The sequence below is a fragment of the Pinus tabuliformis genome, chromosome 8, assembly GCF_031772625.1.
Source record: "Pinus tabuliformis cultivar Carrire ecotype Pingquan chromosome 8, CPIR1, whole genome shotgun sequence".
In the NCBI taxonomy this organism is placed as follows: domain Eukaryota; kingdom Viridiplantae; phylum Streptophyta; class Pinopsida; order Pinales; family Pinaceae; genus Pinus; species Pinus tabuliformis.
This window is the reverse complement of record NC_142294.1, coordinates 345,959,665-345,975,044: the sequence shown is the minus strand read 5'-3', so window position 1 is coordinate 345,975,044 and position 15,380 is coordinate 345,959,665. Positions and strand designations below refer to the sequence as shown.

General features: G+C 39.2%; 1 protein-coding gene and 1 pseudogene across 1 annotated transcript; both read right to left on the bottom strand.

Annotated features, from left to right (window-relative positions):
* Window positions 1-7,267: 7,267 nt before the first annotated feature.
* On the bottom strand, window positions 7,268-8,170 carry LOC149235562 (CAAX prenyl protease 1 homolog pseudogene; annotated as a pseudogene).
* A 370-nt stretch (window positions 8,171-8,540) lies between these two features.
* Window positions 8,541-9,116, bottom strand: LOC149235561 (eukaryotic peptide chain release factor GTP-binding subunit-like). The gene has a single exon (XM_089368592.1). The coding sequence runs from the start codon at window positions 9,114-9,116 to the stop codon at window positions 8,541-8,543; it is 576 nt and encodes a 191-aa protein (XP_089224718.1).
* Between the last annotated feature and the right edge of the window lie 6,264 nt (window positions 9,117-15,380).

Genomic DNA, 15,380 nt, shown 5'->3' with positions numbered 1-15,380 from the left:
ACTGATGTGCCTTGTCGTTGATATTTCTTCCTTTCAAAGGCTTTAAACCCTTAAAATTCAACATGCCATATCTTTTGATCCAGTTGTCCATTTTTGGACTTCCACATACCATTGGAAATCTTGTTTAGAGAACTTTCCAATGGAAAGGGTCTGATGTAGGCTTTGATTCCTTCTATTGCTTGGAAAATGACTGCAAAATTCTCTACTCATTTTCTCTTTAGACAACTGAAATCACACCCACCATGATGATCCTCTACATGAAGCCTACAACTACCATAGGAATCCTGCAACACACATTCTTTCCAGTCTAGTTGACATCAATGCCAACATTCATGCACAATACTAGCACAACCACAATCAATTTTCCAACATCCACTCATGACAACTCATTGATGACCCCTTAGGGACCTTATAATTCAAATCAAGACTAATGGACCTTTTTAGACACATATATTTTCAATGACTTGAGCAATTTGAGAACTTAGTACAAAGATAATTTAGACTATAATTCCTGGTGAATTTGTAGGCTAAAATTTACTAGCAGATTCCCCAAATAAATAATTGGATAGATAGACTTTGATTACCTATATTATAGGACCCTAACACCCTCTTTGTCTTTCCATTTGTCTACAGATGATAAGTTGTACTGAAGGCCAACTCAGTGTTAGCCCTGAGGTGTAGTGCTGCTATTTTGAAGACTAAAGGAGGGAAATGGTCTATTTTGCTGTCATGGAGAGGTTCCCATATAGTCCATCACCTCACTTTTCTCACTCATCTACTCCCATCCATGTTCACTCATGTCCTAACCCAACCCTCACATCATAACAAAGCTCACTTTCGCCTTGGCCCTACATGAATTAATCCATTTTTTCCCCCATGCACTAATGCGCAAAATCCCCCGAAACCTTACCTTTTTGTCCATATGCACCCCTTTGCACATTTCTCGAGGTCATCCCATACCTTCATGTCCCCCGCCGTCGATCTTCCCACTGATCTGACAGTCCGCACTTCACCCGACCGACATTATATGCTCGATCAATCATCATCGTTAGATCATTTCCGCCAGATCTAATGCCTATCACGCATATCGCTCGGGCAATAAGTGAGAGGGATACCCGTTCGATAAAAGTAGTTTCCACTCTGTCCTCTACTACTATGTGGCGCGATGAATGGAATTGGGCGGGCTCCGACCTTTATCGCTTACCGCCCGATGACTGCCCGATATAAAACCATTTCCGCTTGAATAAATCACTCTCGGGCGTTGTCCTTCGAGCACCTCCTCCACCCGATAGTCGTTCGATCTACCTATCTAAGATCTGACGGCTCGGACTTATTCCGCTCCTGCCACGACTTCAAGCCTTTGGTGATTGATCACCTTTGCCCATTCCTCCTTATCTAACGACCCTCGTTCACCATCACCGTAGTTCACCCTCCGCTGCCTAACCGACATCTCGACCATCGATCCACACCATCCAACGACCCAAGTGCCCCCGTACCCCACTTCCCATTAGTGACCCAAGGAGGAAATTTGTTGGCTTTATCATTGTTTTTGACAGTCGGCCATTTGAACTAAAATAACGAAATGCATGGCCAAAAGGGGAAAAACAACAACACAATGCAGTCGAACCAACAGAAATGATCATGGAACATCGCTGGCACGAGCGAGCCACCTGACAGCGTGGAGAAATTACTAGAATTTGATTACCATGTTTGTTAGAAACAGAGCCCTCTAAGCTCATGTTTGTCTAGTTATGGCATCAAGTAGTTAGAAGACAGAGGGGATAGATTAAGACATCTCGAGCCTCAAAGAGTTTGAGAGTATTATAAAAAAGCTTATAAATGGCTGAAAGTTGGAAGGAATAAGGGTTCAACTTTTGGATACTATGGATACTCTGTTCCTCCCAGCATCTCATCTTCATTCTAGTAATACAAGCTTCTTTTGTTGTTACATGTTCAATTACCATCTTCTCCTCTGTTCTAAGCCTGCACTTGAATAGGTTATTCAAGTTTTCTTCTGTGTCTAATGCCAGATAATTGTCATCTTATCTCTGCATTGATAAATTAGATTTGCAAGCTTCACTTACTTTCTGTAGCCAGCCATCCATATGTGTTTATGTATGTATCTGCTAGTATGGTCAGGATTCTCCATCTATTCATTGAATCTATAAACTATTGAGCATTAGTGGTTAAAATCCTTGTCAAGCTGAGGGTGTTCATGCATGTCTTGAGTGGAAATAGAGTTGAAACAGTCATCTGACATGATCCAAACCCCAACCCATTCCAATAGTTCAGAGAACGATATTGAAGATTTATATGTTACCAGGCATCTTCGAGCTACAACCTAGGAGAGTTTCCTGGAGTGATAACAGTACCCAAACATGCAAATAACTCTTTCCAGAATCTCGAAGTGAACTTGGCATCCATGTTTGATACCATTTTCTTTGGTACACCATGCAACCACATACTTGATGAAGACCTTAGCTGAATATGTAGACTTTATTGGAATGGAGTGAACTTGTGTCAACATGACAAACACAACCATGATAAGATCATGTTGTCAAGATGTCCTTGGAAAACCTATAATGAAATCCATGGAAATGACCTCCCATTTCCATTATGGAATCAAAATCAATTGTAGTAATCCACCTGGATGCTTGCACTCTAATTTCACCTGGTGACAATCCAAACATCTAGCCAAAAGCTCTTCCACTTCCCTCTTCAGATTCAGCCAATAATAAAACTTCTTCACTGTTGTAACATGTGCATAATCTCCATGTACCTGTTATCCTGCTGACCCACCTGTAAGATCTAATCCTGTAAATCTACTGAATAAGAAATCATAGTCGCTACGTGATTTACCTATATCCTCCTGCTAAGAGCATCTGCAACCCCATTCTCTTTACCTTTAATGTACCTTATATAAAAGTCAAATTCACTTATCGTGGCCAACCATCTAGCTTGTCGGGCATTCAGATTCAGTTGGTCAAATAGATACCTCAATCCATTGTGACCGCTCATCAATACAGACCTCCTGCCCATAAGATAGTGCCTCCACATATTCAATGCATGGAGGATCACTTCAAAATCAATATCATATGTCAGATAATTTCGCTTATGCTCATTCAGTTTCCTTGATTCATAGCATATCACATGTCCTTCCTGCATAATAGCTCCACCAAGACCTCTCTTGCTAGCATCTGTGTACTACGATCTTTAGCACTGGAGCATTCGTCAACAACTGCTTCAATTGTTCAAAACTTGCTGCACATTATTGTTTCCATTCAAATTTATTGCCTTTCCTTTGCAACGATGTAATCAGATAAGTAATGTGAGAGAAGTTCCCGATGAACCTCCTATAATAACCTACTAACCGCATGAACAATCTTACCTCATCCACATTTCTATGAGCTTCCCATTCCATGATAACCCTTATCTTCTCTGGATCCACTGCTATGCCTTCCTTGGAAACCACATCCCCCAAGTAATGTACCTCTGCCTGAAAGAAACTGCATTTGCTAGGCTTAACATACAACTGATTCTCTCTCAGTAATCTCAATACTGCTGCTAAATGTTCAACATATTCTTCCTCATTTTTAGAATATATCAATATATCATCCTTGAACACAGTAACAAACTTGTCCAAATAAGGACGCAACACACTATTCATCAAGCACATAAAAGTAGATGGAGCATTAGTCAAACCAAAAGGAACTACAACAAACTTATAATGTATGTACCTGGTTCGAAAACTAGTCTTGTGAATGTCCTCTTCTTTAATGCGTACCTAATGATATCCTAATATTAGGTCAATCTTTGAGAACCCTGTTGTTCCCTTCAACTGATCAAACAAGTCATTGATCCTTGACAAAAAATACTTGTTCTTGATGGTCACTTTACTCAACTTCTTGTAATTGATGCATAACCTGAGAGTACCATCCTTCTTCTTTACAAACAATATTGGTGCACCCTAATATCCTAATATTAGGTCAATCTTTGAGAAACCTGTTGTTCCCTTCAACTGATCAAACAAGTCATTGATCCTTGACAACAAATACTTGTTCTTGGTGGTCACTTTACTCAACTTCTTGTAATCGATGCATAACCTGAGAGTACCATCCTTCTTCTTTACAAACAATATTGGTGCACCCTAACGTAATACACTTGGCCTAATGTATCCCTTGTCAATCATTTCCTTCCACTGCAACTTCAAATCTACCAACTCGGTGTGCTCATCCTGTATAGTACCTTCAATGCTGGTGTTGCCCATGGTACCAACTCAATAGAAAAATCCACTTCCCTATGAGTTGGTAACTCTGAAATATTTGCGGGAAACACATCTTGAAACTGTTGCAAACCGAGTACCTGCTCAAAACATCTGCATCCTCAACTTCCTTACCTTTTTCACTGGAAATATGTACTACGAATAACACACATCCTTTCCCGCGACTACCCTTTTCCTGCATAACTATCACCATTCTAACTAATGTTTCCTTCTTCTTACTCTGCAAGACTTTGTGTTCCCCATTTTCATCCAAACACTCAATAGCTTTATCATAATAATCCACCTTAGTCCCGTGAAGATATAGCCAATCCATACCCAAAAGCATACTATACGATCCCAACGAAAATACATTCAAACATGTTGATGTAGACACACCATTCAAATCAAATGCACAAGCCCTTACCCAATTATGAACTCTCTTATTTGTACCTGTAGCCAGTTGCACTAACTAAGATTCTGCATGCACTTCTTTATTCAAACCACACTTATCCACCAAGTCAAGATTAACATAACTATAATTATATCCAGGGTCAATCAAAATAAAAACAACTTGATCACAATGCTTACCGTCCATCTCAATAATAATAAACACCCGGTGATCTGCATGCCTATTATCCAGTGCTGCATAAATTCAAGGAACACTCTATCCAACATCCCCCATTGTTTGTGCCTCATGAGCACTGTAGATATGCGGTCTACCACCCTGATGTTGTGGACAACCTCTCCCACAATTATCCTTGCCACAAGTCCAACATTGTAAATGTTTCCTATCATCACCCTTGTTCTGCTCCTCAAACTAAAATTCATTCCCTCTATTAGATGCATTGAACTTCTTATGCGGTGTTGCATTCTCTTTGTCACTTATATCCTGAGGCCTTGTCCACTTCTTATCCCTTTTACCTTTATTCTTGTCATTACCTTTACAGTCTTGCTTAGTCTCAGATCTGCACTTTGATTGCTCATAACAATGCTTTAGCTTCTGGATGGCCTCCTCCAATGATCTAGTCTCATTGAATTCGATCATGTCCTTGAATGCTATTGGAAATCCATTTATGAACCTCTAAATCTTGGCCTTCTCCTCCTTTAGGTAAGGCACATATCACAATAACTCTAGAAATTTGCTAGTGTACTCCTCATCGGTCATAGATCCCATCTTCAGCTCATAGAATTCTTTTATCCTGTCATCATAATATCTCTCTGATAGATGCTTCTTTCTGAATAGTCTCTCAAAATCACTCCAAGTCAACTCCTCTTCATAAATATCTTTGACGTTCTTTACATCTTCCCACCAAATGTTTGCTTTACCTTTAAGACTGAATGTAGCTATTATGGCCTTCGTGTTCTCTGAGTAAATATGCAATTTGAAGAACTTGTTCATCCCAAGCAAACATGCTTCTGCATCATGTGGCTTCTTCATTTCTCTGTCGAATGTAGGTGGCTTTTCTTTCTTTAACTCATCCAGAAAATATCCTCTAAGGATGATAACGATAATGATATTGATACATGTTAGAATCATAACTAGAATAAAACTTGTGTCCATCGCCTCTCCTATCCAGAGTATCTAGGAACCTACCGTCTATGATTATGTCATCTCTATATGACCTGTTATCTCAAAATCAAGCCCTGGAAGGCTGCAACCCAGGAAGACTTCAAGTAACTATTTCACACCAATCTTTAGACTAAGGCTTAGCCTCCTTAGCCTGAGAGGGCTCTCTCAAAGGATTATTGATTTTGACTATTAATAAGATGGCTAACTCTTGTGAATAACATTGACAAATAATGAAGGTTGGACAAACATTACATAAGTTTCCATTGGGCCTATGGAGTCAAACATACTACAACAAATAATGATGATGCCTTACATAGAAGTCAAGGCATTTAGCATTTGGATGTTCAGAATACCACTTATATAAAACCACAGTTTACAAAGGCATACAGGAAGTCAGAGCATGATCAATGAATTCTGAGTGATTATGCATTTGTACAACTGTAAAAGAACACTAAAGAAAATATACCATCACACATTTTGAACAAGAAAATCCCTTATGAATCCTGAGAAGTAAAACAGTCATTTATATTACTGAACTCTGTTTTTTACATAAGCCAAAACAGTCCTCTGTTTTTATAAAATATCCAACCCTCATTATATCACTGTCTTAGCTATATATAGAATTCTTATTCTACCTAATTTGAGATTCCTCCTCCAGCATGAGGGGAATTCGATAACTGCTTTTGATGACACCTATCTGCTATTCAACTAACTATTAAATACAATAAAGTGCTTAACTGGAGTTCTAAAGAGTTCTAATTTGACTATGACTCTAACTCTATCTTCTATGCATAATGATTTCTCCTTGTTCTTTGACACCTGGTCTTCTTTAGATTTGGCTAAGCTGGATGTTAAATGCGCCATATTGACCTTGAACGCTGAATCCTTTACTGCCCCGTAGTATTAGGAGATGTCCCTTGCTTCTCGGCTTCTGTTTTCATTAATTTGCTCAAATATATATAACAGCATGTTTCTTAGTCTTTAATAATCCAAGGTATGGAACGCTGCCATGTTTCTGATGTGCTGTAGGCTGTATTGATGATGTGTCATCCACTATTTTAAAAACCAAAGAGAAAACGCATTCAAGCTGTCTGATGCATGCTTCAATTCTTTTATGATATGACAAAATGCCACGTCCTTAATACGCTGTCCACCGTTTTCATATGTGCAGGCAAAAGTTCTTGCAAGCTGTCTTGATCTTGTTGAACGCTGATGGCTTCAGATGATTCCTTGTAGACATACCCCTTTTCAAAATTCCCGCTTGTATTTCAAAACCAGTTGACTGAGATTAGATTGTGTAGCTTCAGCAGTTTCGCAGCGTGCTACGAAACTGCTGTACATTAATCATCTTCAGCAGTTTCGTAGCGCGCTACGAAACTACTGTGTGATTCCAAAAACACAGTTTCAACCCAAAACTTTGAAATTGTCTGGGTTGATCAGGTGGAAAATAAGGAGCCGGCGGGCAATCTGGAGAACATTTCCTCCTCATTTTTGCACTGCTGAATCCAGGTGTCATATATCACTATGCGCTTGTTCTTGTAAAATCCATACATGTATGCGTTGCTGTGTGTCGATCTTGTTGAACCATCAATCACAAATAGCTTCTTCAACGGAAACTTTAGAGATGATGCTAGCCTTTCAATATTCAACCTAAGTTCCCCTTCCGGAAGAGGAGTCAACTTGTTGAAGAGAGGAGCTATAAGAATAGAATATAAAGACATCATCACTAGTGACAGTATAAGCATGAAGGCCCAAAGGTATATTGCTAAATATGGACCTCCTTTCTGCACAATTATGATTATTGCTGAAACAATTGGTGGCCCAAGTAAAACTGAAAAGCCCAGACCCACAACCATATCTCTGAGAAAAAGCCAAATCGTTTGTTTATTGAATCCATGCCGAGCCTCAATGACAAAAGTTGAATACAGTGAAAAAGGCAGATCTATCAACTGAGACCAAAGAGTAACAGCTGCTAAACATATGAGTGTATGAATGATTTCATTATGAGGATCTAAGCCCAAGTTTGCGACTACAACTTCTGATTTCTGCCAAAGGAATGGTAATGCTCGAAGAAGTAAAATTGCTGAATCTCCTATGATGGTCACTGCTGCGTGAACAAAGTGGAAGCGGCTTTTATCAATGCTGTAAGCTCGAGATTTTTCAAACTTATCCTGACTCACCACTCCTTTTAAAGGCTTAGGTAGATAAGGAAGCTTAAGTGACGTATGTTGCCTCAAGTCAAGGTATGTCTCAATGAAGTACATGAAGATCATGAAACCAAAAACAGCTTCCAAATAGGGAAACGCCATTTTTTAGACCAATCCAAGACAAGCCTCGCCTCGCCTGTAGCGAATAAAGGGCCAACTAGTAAAAGAATGGGATGCAGTAGACCTGATCTCCAGTTGAGTTGAGTGCCGGGGAAGCCGCGATACTAAGGTAATACGGGGGTCAATATAAAGGCATGATGCAATTCCTCCATTAGTTCATAAAAAGGGCAATTTCTCCCTTGCATTATTCTTCATTTGAAGACAGTTCTGGTCATAAAGATTACTGACATCATGTTCACCTTGCATCTGAAAATCGAAACGATTTCACGAGTTGCCTCACATAATCTGTGCAGAAAGATGAATTAAAGAATCCCTCGAGGCCCCACTCATTCTATTAGTGCATATGGAATAATTGCCGAGGGATAGTCTCAGTGAATTTCCATCAGTTATTCATGTTATTCAGGAGCTTTACAACTTCTCCAATTGTGACTGTTTTACCTTCATCCCGAAGTGTGAACCTTCCAAGTTGAGGAAAATCAGAGAACTTCTCAACACAGATAGTGTCATTTACCTGAATGCGACACAACACAACTGCTCCAGTCTTAACAAAAAGACATTTCTTTTTCATTGGCTTTTTCGTCCTTGGATCCATCTGCTCTAACAGCTCCATTATCTCACATTCCTCAACAACAGAATGAATATGCAGTACAGCTTTATAACCAGCAGTAAATATTGCTTTATGTTCCAGTAGTTCTAATATCTGTAACTGAGCCTCAAACTCCAGCACTGCTTGAATTGGATTTGAAATGGAAGACAAAACAAAGCCTGTAGAGATGTCATCTTCTTCAACACCAGATAATTTCACCCTAACATTTTCTCCAGGCCTTGCATACTTTATTTCATCACTTTCACGATAAACAGCTACAACTTTCTCGTGAACCTTATTTGGCGTTATAGTTAAGCTGTCTCCTTGCCTTACAGTGCCTGACTCTGTTTTTCCCATAACCACAGTTCCCATATCCTTGAATCTATCTATTAATGGCATCCTGAAAGGACCTTTAGGATCTCTTGGAGGTAACCTGAATGCAACGATTACTATGGGATTGTCAATGAAGGAGTTGTTCCATCAACTTGAATAGCATCAATGACCTCTCCAAAAGTTGGCTGTTGAGCACATCCACAAGAATCCATTATAGTCCTCCACATCATACATCAGAGTGTCCTTTATAGGCACATATCCTGCATCTCTAGACAACTTCTCTAATATTGCATAGATATCCTTTGTTTGAGAGTGCGTTTGGTCTCCTATGACAGAAGTATGCACTGTGTTTTTAATCTCAATCCAGCTCTGATAGAGAAGAAACACGGGACCTCCATCCACAAGAACCCTTTGAGAAATTTTTAAAAAATGAATGTTCAGGATTTAAAACATTTTTCTTCAGTGATAACATGACCTTTGTCCACTATGATATCTACTGCCATAAGTCCCATTAGTCATATCCTCCTGTCCATGGTTGATCCGAAGCGGTCCCTGTCTCTGCAATTCTGACAAACTCTGAAGAATTACTGCATTGAGTTCTACTTGTTTCTCATGAGCCTGCATGATTATGTCATTATCTGCTTTGCAACTCCTTATTTCTTACTTCAAGCTTCTCAACGTGTCTTCTATGTCAAATTACTGCCCAACACTGTAGAAAATCTATGTAGGTTAACCCAATAATGCAATATAAATCAAAGCAAAATACTATAACCTACTTCTACTATCAATTTGCGGAAGCTTAAAGATCGAGCTGAACAATATAACCAGAAGAAGAAGAATCAATCGCACAATACACATGAAAATACTTTGGGGAAAGCTTTAGCTAAAAACCCCACTATTTGTATTATCATACAAGGTGGAAATACATAGGGATTATACAAAGCCTTAGCTCTCACAGCTAGCCAGCTCTCAGTACAATCCTCACAGATGCTCACAGGCAATCTTGGCTTCTCTCCAACCTTCCTCTCTGCCCTCGAAGCTCCTATTTCCTTGTGATTTTCCTTGTGGATGATTCTCCTGTTATCAAGTGGAAAACCACATCCAAAACTGTGCAATCCTCAAGGATTAAATGCTTGACTGCATGCATGAGTTTTCTCCATGAGAAAATACATGCAACTAATAGTACACTGTCCTTGACTTTAATCTCAACCGGGTCTTTCTCAGAATAGACATGCATGATTTTCTGATGAGGGAATCTTCAGTTAAATGGAGTAGCACTAGTTGAGTGCATGCATGCATCAACTGACTGTTAACTCTCTATTAGTTCCTCAAACAGTTTGGAACTAATTTAACTGGACTTAACTCAGTAAACCGAGTTAACTAATTACAACTCAAATATAACCCAATCTTATCTCCTTAATTTAAGGGATAACTCTTGCATGACTTTAGAAAGACTTCTAACTTGAATTTCTCCAACTAATTAATTTAAAATAAATAAATTAATTATTTCCAAGTAGCTGTTAAGAATAAATTCGATTTTAATTCAAGGACAAATTAAATTGGAATATTCTTGTTGCCATATTTAACCAAACACCACGCTACTCATCTAATCCATAGGGAGAGTCTCGTGAATTGTAGTTTACCATCTTGCTAGTAATCTTTGATCTCTTATTCTTGCAAGGTATATTATGCAAGCTAAACCAAATCATAAACAAAACAACATACCTTAGTATAGTTCAAAGAGGATATCTCATCTGCAAGACCGACCAGATTAGCACAATACATATATAAATATAATCAAGTCAACATATAAGCATTATTTCAGCCATTATCCAGTCAATGTATGCATAAAAACACATAAACATTGACACACATGACCAATGCACAAACGACATGCATTCACAACAAATACAAAGACCATAAGCACAAGAACACATATGCAATCTAACATGTATGCGTGACCAACACACCGCCCATTCATTTTGAGGGGTGTGTAGAATTTCTGCAAATTCTCTACAAATCTACCTCTGAGATCTATGTAGAAAATCTGACTGTAGATTAACTCGATAATGCAATATACCAAAGAAAAATACTATAATCTACTTCTACTATCAAACTTGCAGAAGCTTAACGATTGAGCAAGATCGAGCTGAACACATATAACCAGAAGAGGAAGAATCAATGCACATGAAACACATAAAATACTCAGGGGAAAGCCTCAGCTAAAAACCCCACTATCTGTATTATCATACAAGGTGGAAATACATAGAGATTATACAAAGCCTTAGCTCTCACAGCTAGCTAGCTCTCATTACAATCCTCCTGGATACTCACAAGCAATCAAAGCTTCTAACAAGCCTTCTCCTTTACCCTCCAAGCTCCAATTTCCTTGCATAGTTACCTCTGGGATGATTTCCTTCACCAAGTGTAACACTGCTCTAACACACTGTCTGAACTGCGTAATCCTCAAGGAACCTTGCCTTGACTGCATGGATGAGTTTCCTTTATAGGAAAACACATGCAACTGATAGTAACCTGTCCTTGACATTTAGCTCAACTGGGTCTTTCTCAGAACAAACATGCATGAGTTTCTGATGACGGAATCTTCAGTTATCTGGATTACACTAGTTGAGTGCATGCATGCATCAACTGACTGATAACTCACAATTAGTTCCTCAAACAGATTGGAACTAATTTAACTGGACTTAACTCAGTAAACTGCTAACTAATTACAACTCAAATATAACTCAATCTTATCTCCTTAGTTAAGGGATAATCTCCTTAATTTAAGGGATAACTGTTGCATGACTTCAGAAATACTTCTAACTTGAATTTCTCCAACTAATTAATCCATAATGAATTAATTAATTATTTTCAAGCAGCTAGTGAGACTAAATTCAAATTTTAATTCAAGGACAAATTAAAATTGGAATTTCTGGATTCTATTTTTATCATTTCTTGTTGCTATTTTCAACACTCCCTCTCAACAAGAAAGGAATTCAACTCGATCCCAATCCTAAACATTTGGAATGTTTTGCATGCAACACTTCTCTCTAATGTTGTTGCTCCAGCAACTCCAAAAACAAAAAAAACATCCAAACTGAATAAGCATGATGCATCTATCATCAAAGTCTCTGATTGCTATTGCCTCTGTCAACTGAAAACTTTGTGCTTCTGCTGACTCAACTTTTCTGCACTGTTGTCAATCCTTCTCTACGCTTTTCAGTATCTGACTACTCTAGCCTCTGTCACTTTGATCTCTGACTGCATCAATCCCACTGATTCCTCTCACTACTATGTACTTTGGGCTCTCGTAGCAAGGTACGATCCATGAGATAAAACCTCTCAATGGACCCTACCCAATTTCAGCCTTCTTGGGACTATCACTTCACATCGCCCTACCTCACACCTGGAGGTATGGCGGCATGTGATCCCTCTGCCCACTCCAATTGTGGCTCCTCCACAATTGTCTGAGACTTCTTCTGGGACTGCATGTTGAGAGGTAATTTACTCTCCCTCTCAACCACCAAGTCTCTATCATTTGCCTTTCTCCTCAAGGCTTTGCATGCATCTTGAACCTCAAGAGCATACATGTTCTGAACTCGTGAACCAATCTGTTTCACCTGTCTCATGGTGATGTGTCTAAGGAAAACCTTTCCCTTACTAAAGGCAACATCGTAGCCTTTGTCCTCCAACATAGTGACCGATACCAAGTTCTTCTTCAGTCCAGGCACATACTTCACATCTGTCAAGGTGATAGGAGCTCCATGCTCCCTCTGAAAAGCAACTGTGCCCACTCCTGAAACACTATACCTTTCGTCGTCACCCATCTCGATGCGCATCTTGAGGTCTTTCTCCTCCAAGGCACTGAATAAACTTTTATCACGGTCATGTGGAATGAGGCTCCACTGTCAAGATACCAACCACAACCCATCATCGATGACACCATGCATGCGATGAGGGTAAATTCCATTTCAAACTGAGAGGCTAATGCCTCACCTTCCGATCCTTCCGAGGATCCCTTCTTGGACTTCTTCGATGGGCAATTAGTCGCATAATGACCCATATTGTGACAATTAAAGCATCTCACTTTAGACTTGTCACCCTTCTTCCCTCCATGAGAAGAATTCGATTTGGAATGGGAATCCTTCCCCTTCCCTTTCCTTGCCTTACTCGCTAAGGCCAGATTTTCTTCATCATCATCCTTGGATGAAGAACCATCTTGTGTGCTCCTCCTGATCTCCTCTTGCATGAGATCCGACCATAGTCATTCCCAATCCGGCAATTTCTCCCTTCCATTCAAAGAGTCCTGGTAGCTATTCCAGCTCTTTGGAAGGCCAAGGAGAGCGAGGCTCACCATATCATCATCGACAGTAGTTATTCCCACACTACCAAGATCATCTCTACAAGTGGTGAGCTTGTTCAGATATGTGGAAATAGTATCGTTGTTCTCCATCTTGATTCTTCAAAGCTTATCCTTGAGCGCCAATTTCCTCTGGTCGCTATTGTTCTGGTAGAGGTCCTTCAATGTCTTCCACATTGAAAATGGAGTATCCTTCCTATGGAGACTCAAGACAATATGGTCTCGAACTCCCTCAAGAATGATTTGTCTCACCCTTGCCACACACTTCTTCCACTCAGCCAACTCTTGTACATTAGTTGAACCTAGCTTTGGGATTTCTTGATCAATGAAATCCTTCAAGCCATTGTCTTCTAATACAGCCTCCATGCTATATTTCCATGCTATGTAATTCGAGCTGCCTTCCAAGGCATACTCGAGTCTCAAGCCATAGAACGCCATTGGCTAACCTTGAAGTATGATAAGAATTTGATTTGCACCAGCAACCCTGAACTTCAAACTTCGAATTCTCTTCTCCGTATACTGTTCATAGCTCCAATAAATTTTGCTCCGATAAACCTGGCTCTGATACCATGTAGAATTTCTGCAAATTCTCTACAAACCTACCTCTGAGATCTATGTAGAAAATCTGACTGTAGATTAACTCAATAATGCAATATACCAAAGAAAAATACTATAATCTACTTCTATTATCAAACTTGTGGAAGCTTAAAGATTGAGCAAGGTCGAGTTGAACACATATAACCAGAAGAAGAATCAATGCACATGAAACACAGAAAATACTCAGGGGAAAGCCTCAGCAAAAAACCCCACTATTTGTATTATCATACAAGGTGGAAATACATAGAGATTATACAAAGCCTTAGCTCTCATAGCTATCCAGCTCTCAGTACAATCCTCCTGGATGCTCACAAGAAATCAAAGCTTCTCACAAGCCTTCTCCTCTGCCCTCCAAGCTCCTATTTCCTTGTGCAGTTACCTCTGGGATGACCTCCTTCACCCAATGTAACACTACTCTCACTCACTACTCTAACACACTATCAGAATTGCGTAATCCTCAAGGAACCTTGCCTTGACTGCATGGATGAGTTTCCTTTATAGGAAAACACATGCAACTGATAGTAACATGTCCTTGACATTTAGCTCAACTAGGTATTTCTTAGAACAAACATGCATGAGTTTCTGATGAGGGAATCTTCAATTATTTGGAGTACGTTAATTGAGTGCATGCATGCATCAATTGACTGATAACTCACAATTAGTTCCTCAAACAGTTTGGAACTAATTTAACTGGACTTAAATCAGTAAATTGAGCTAACTAATTACAACTCAAATATAACCAAATCTTATCTCCTTAATTAAGGGATAATCTCCTTAATTTAAGGGATAACTATTGCATGACTTCAAAAAGACTTCTAACTTGAATTTCTCCAACTAATTAATCCATAATGAATTAATTAATTATTTTCAAGCAGCTAGTGAGACTAAATTCGAATTTTAATTCAAGGACAAATTAAAATTGGAATTTATGGATTGTATTTTTATCATTTCTTGTTGTTATCTTCAACAGTGTGAACCATGCTCTGATACCACTCTTTAACACCCTCCTCCCACATCTACCCAAGTAACCGGCCAACTAGGGTAAACATGTGACGAAGAGTTACCATGATATGACTCAATGTCCTAGATGACCTTAAGGAAATGTAGTCTAAATTACTCTGCTTATGATACTCTTTCACCAGAGATGTTCCAAAATTGACCTTCTCTAAAGGTTGCAGGTCACAATTATCTGAACACTCCAAGTGTGCAATCTTGCGACTTCGCGAACTCCCAAACTTGCAACTTCTCAACCTCGCAAACTCGCAACATCATGACATTATGACCTTGTGACCTATCTAAACTATGACCTTATGACCTATCTAAATTACGACCTTGCGACCTAC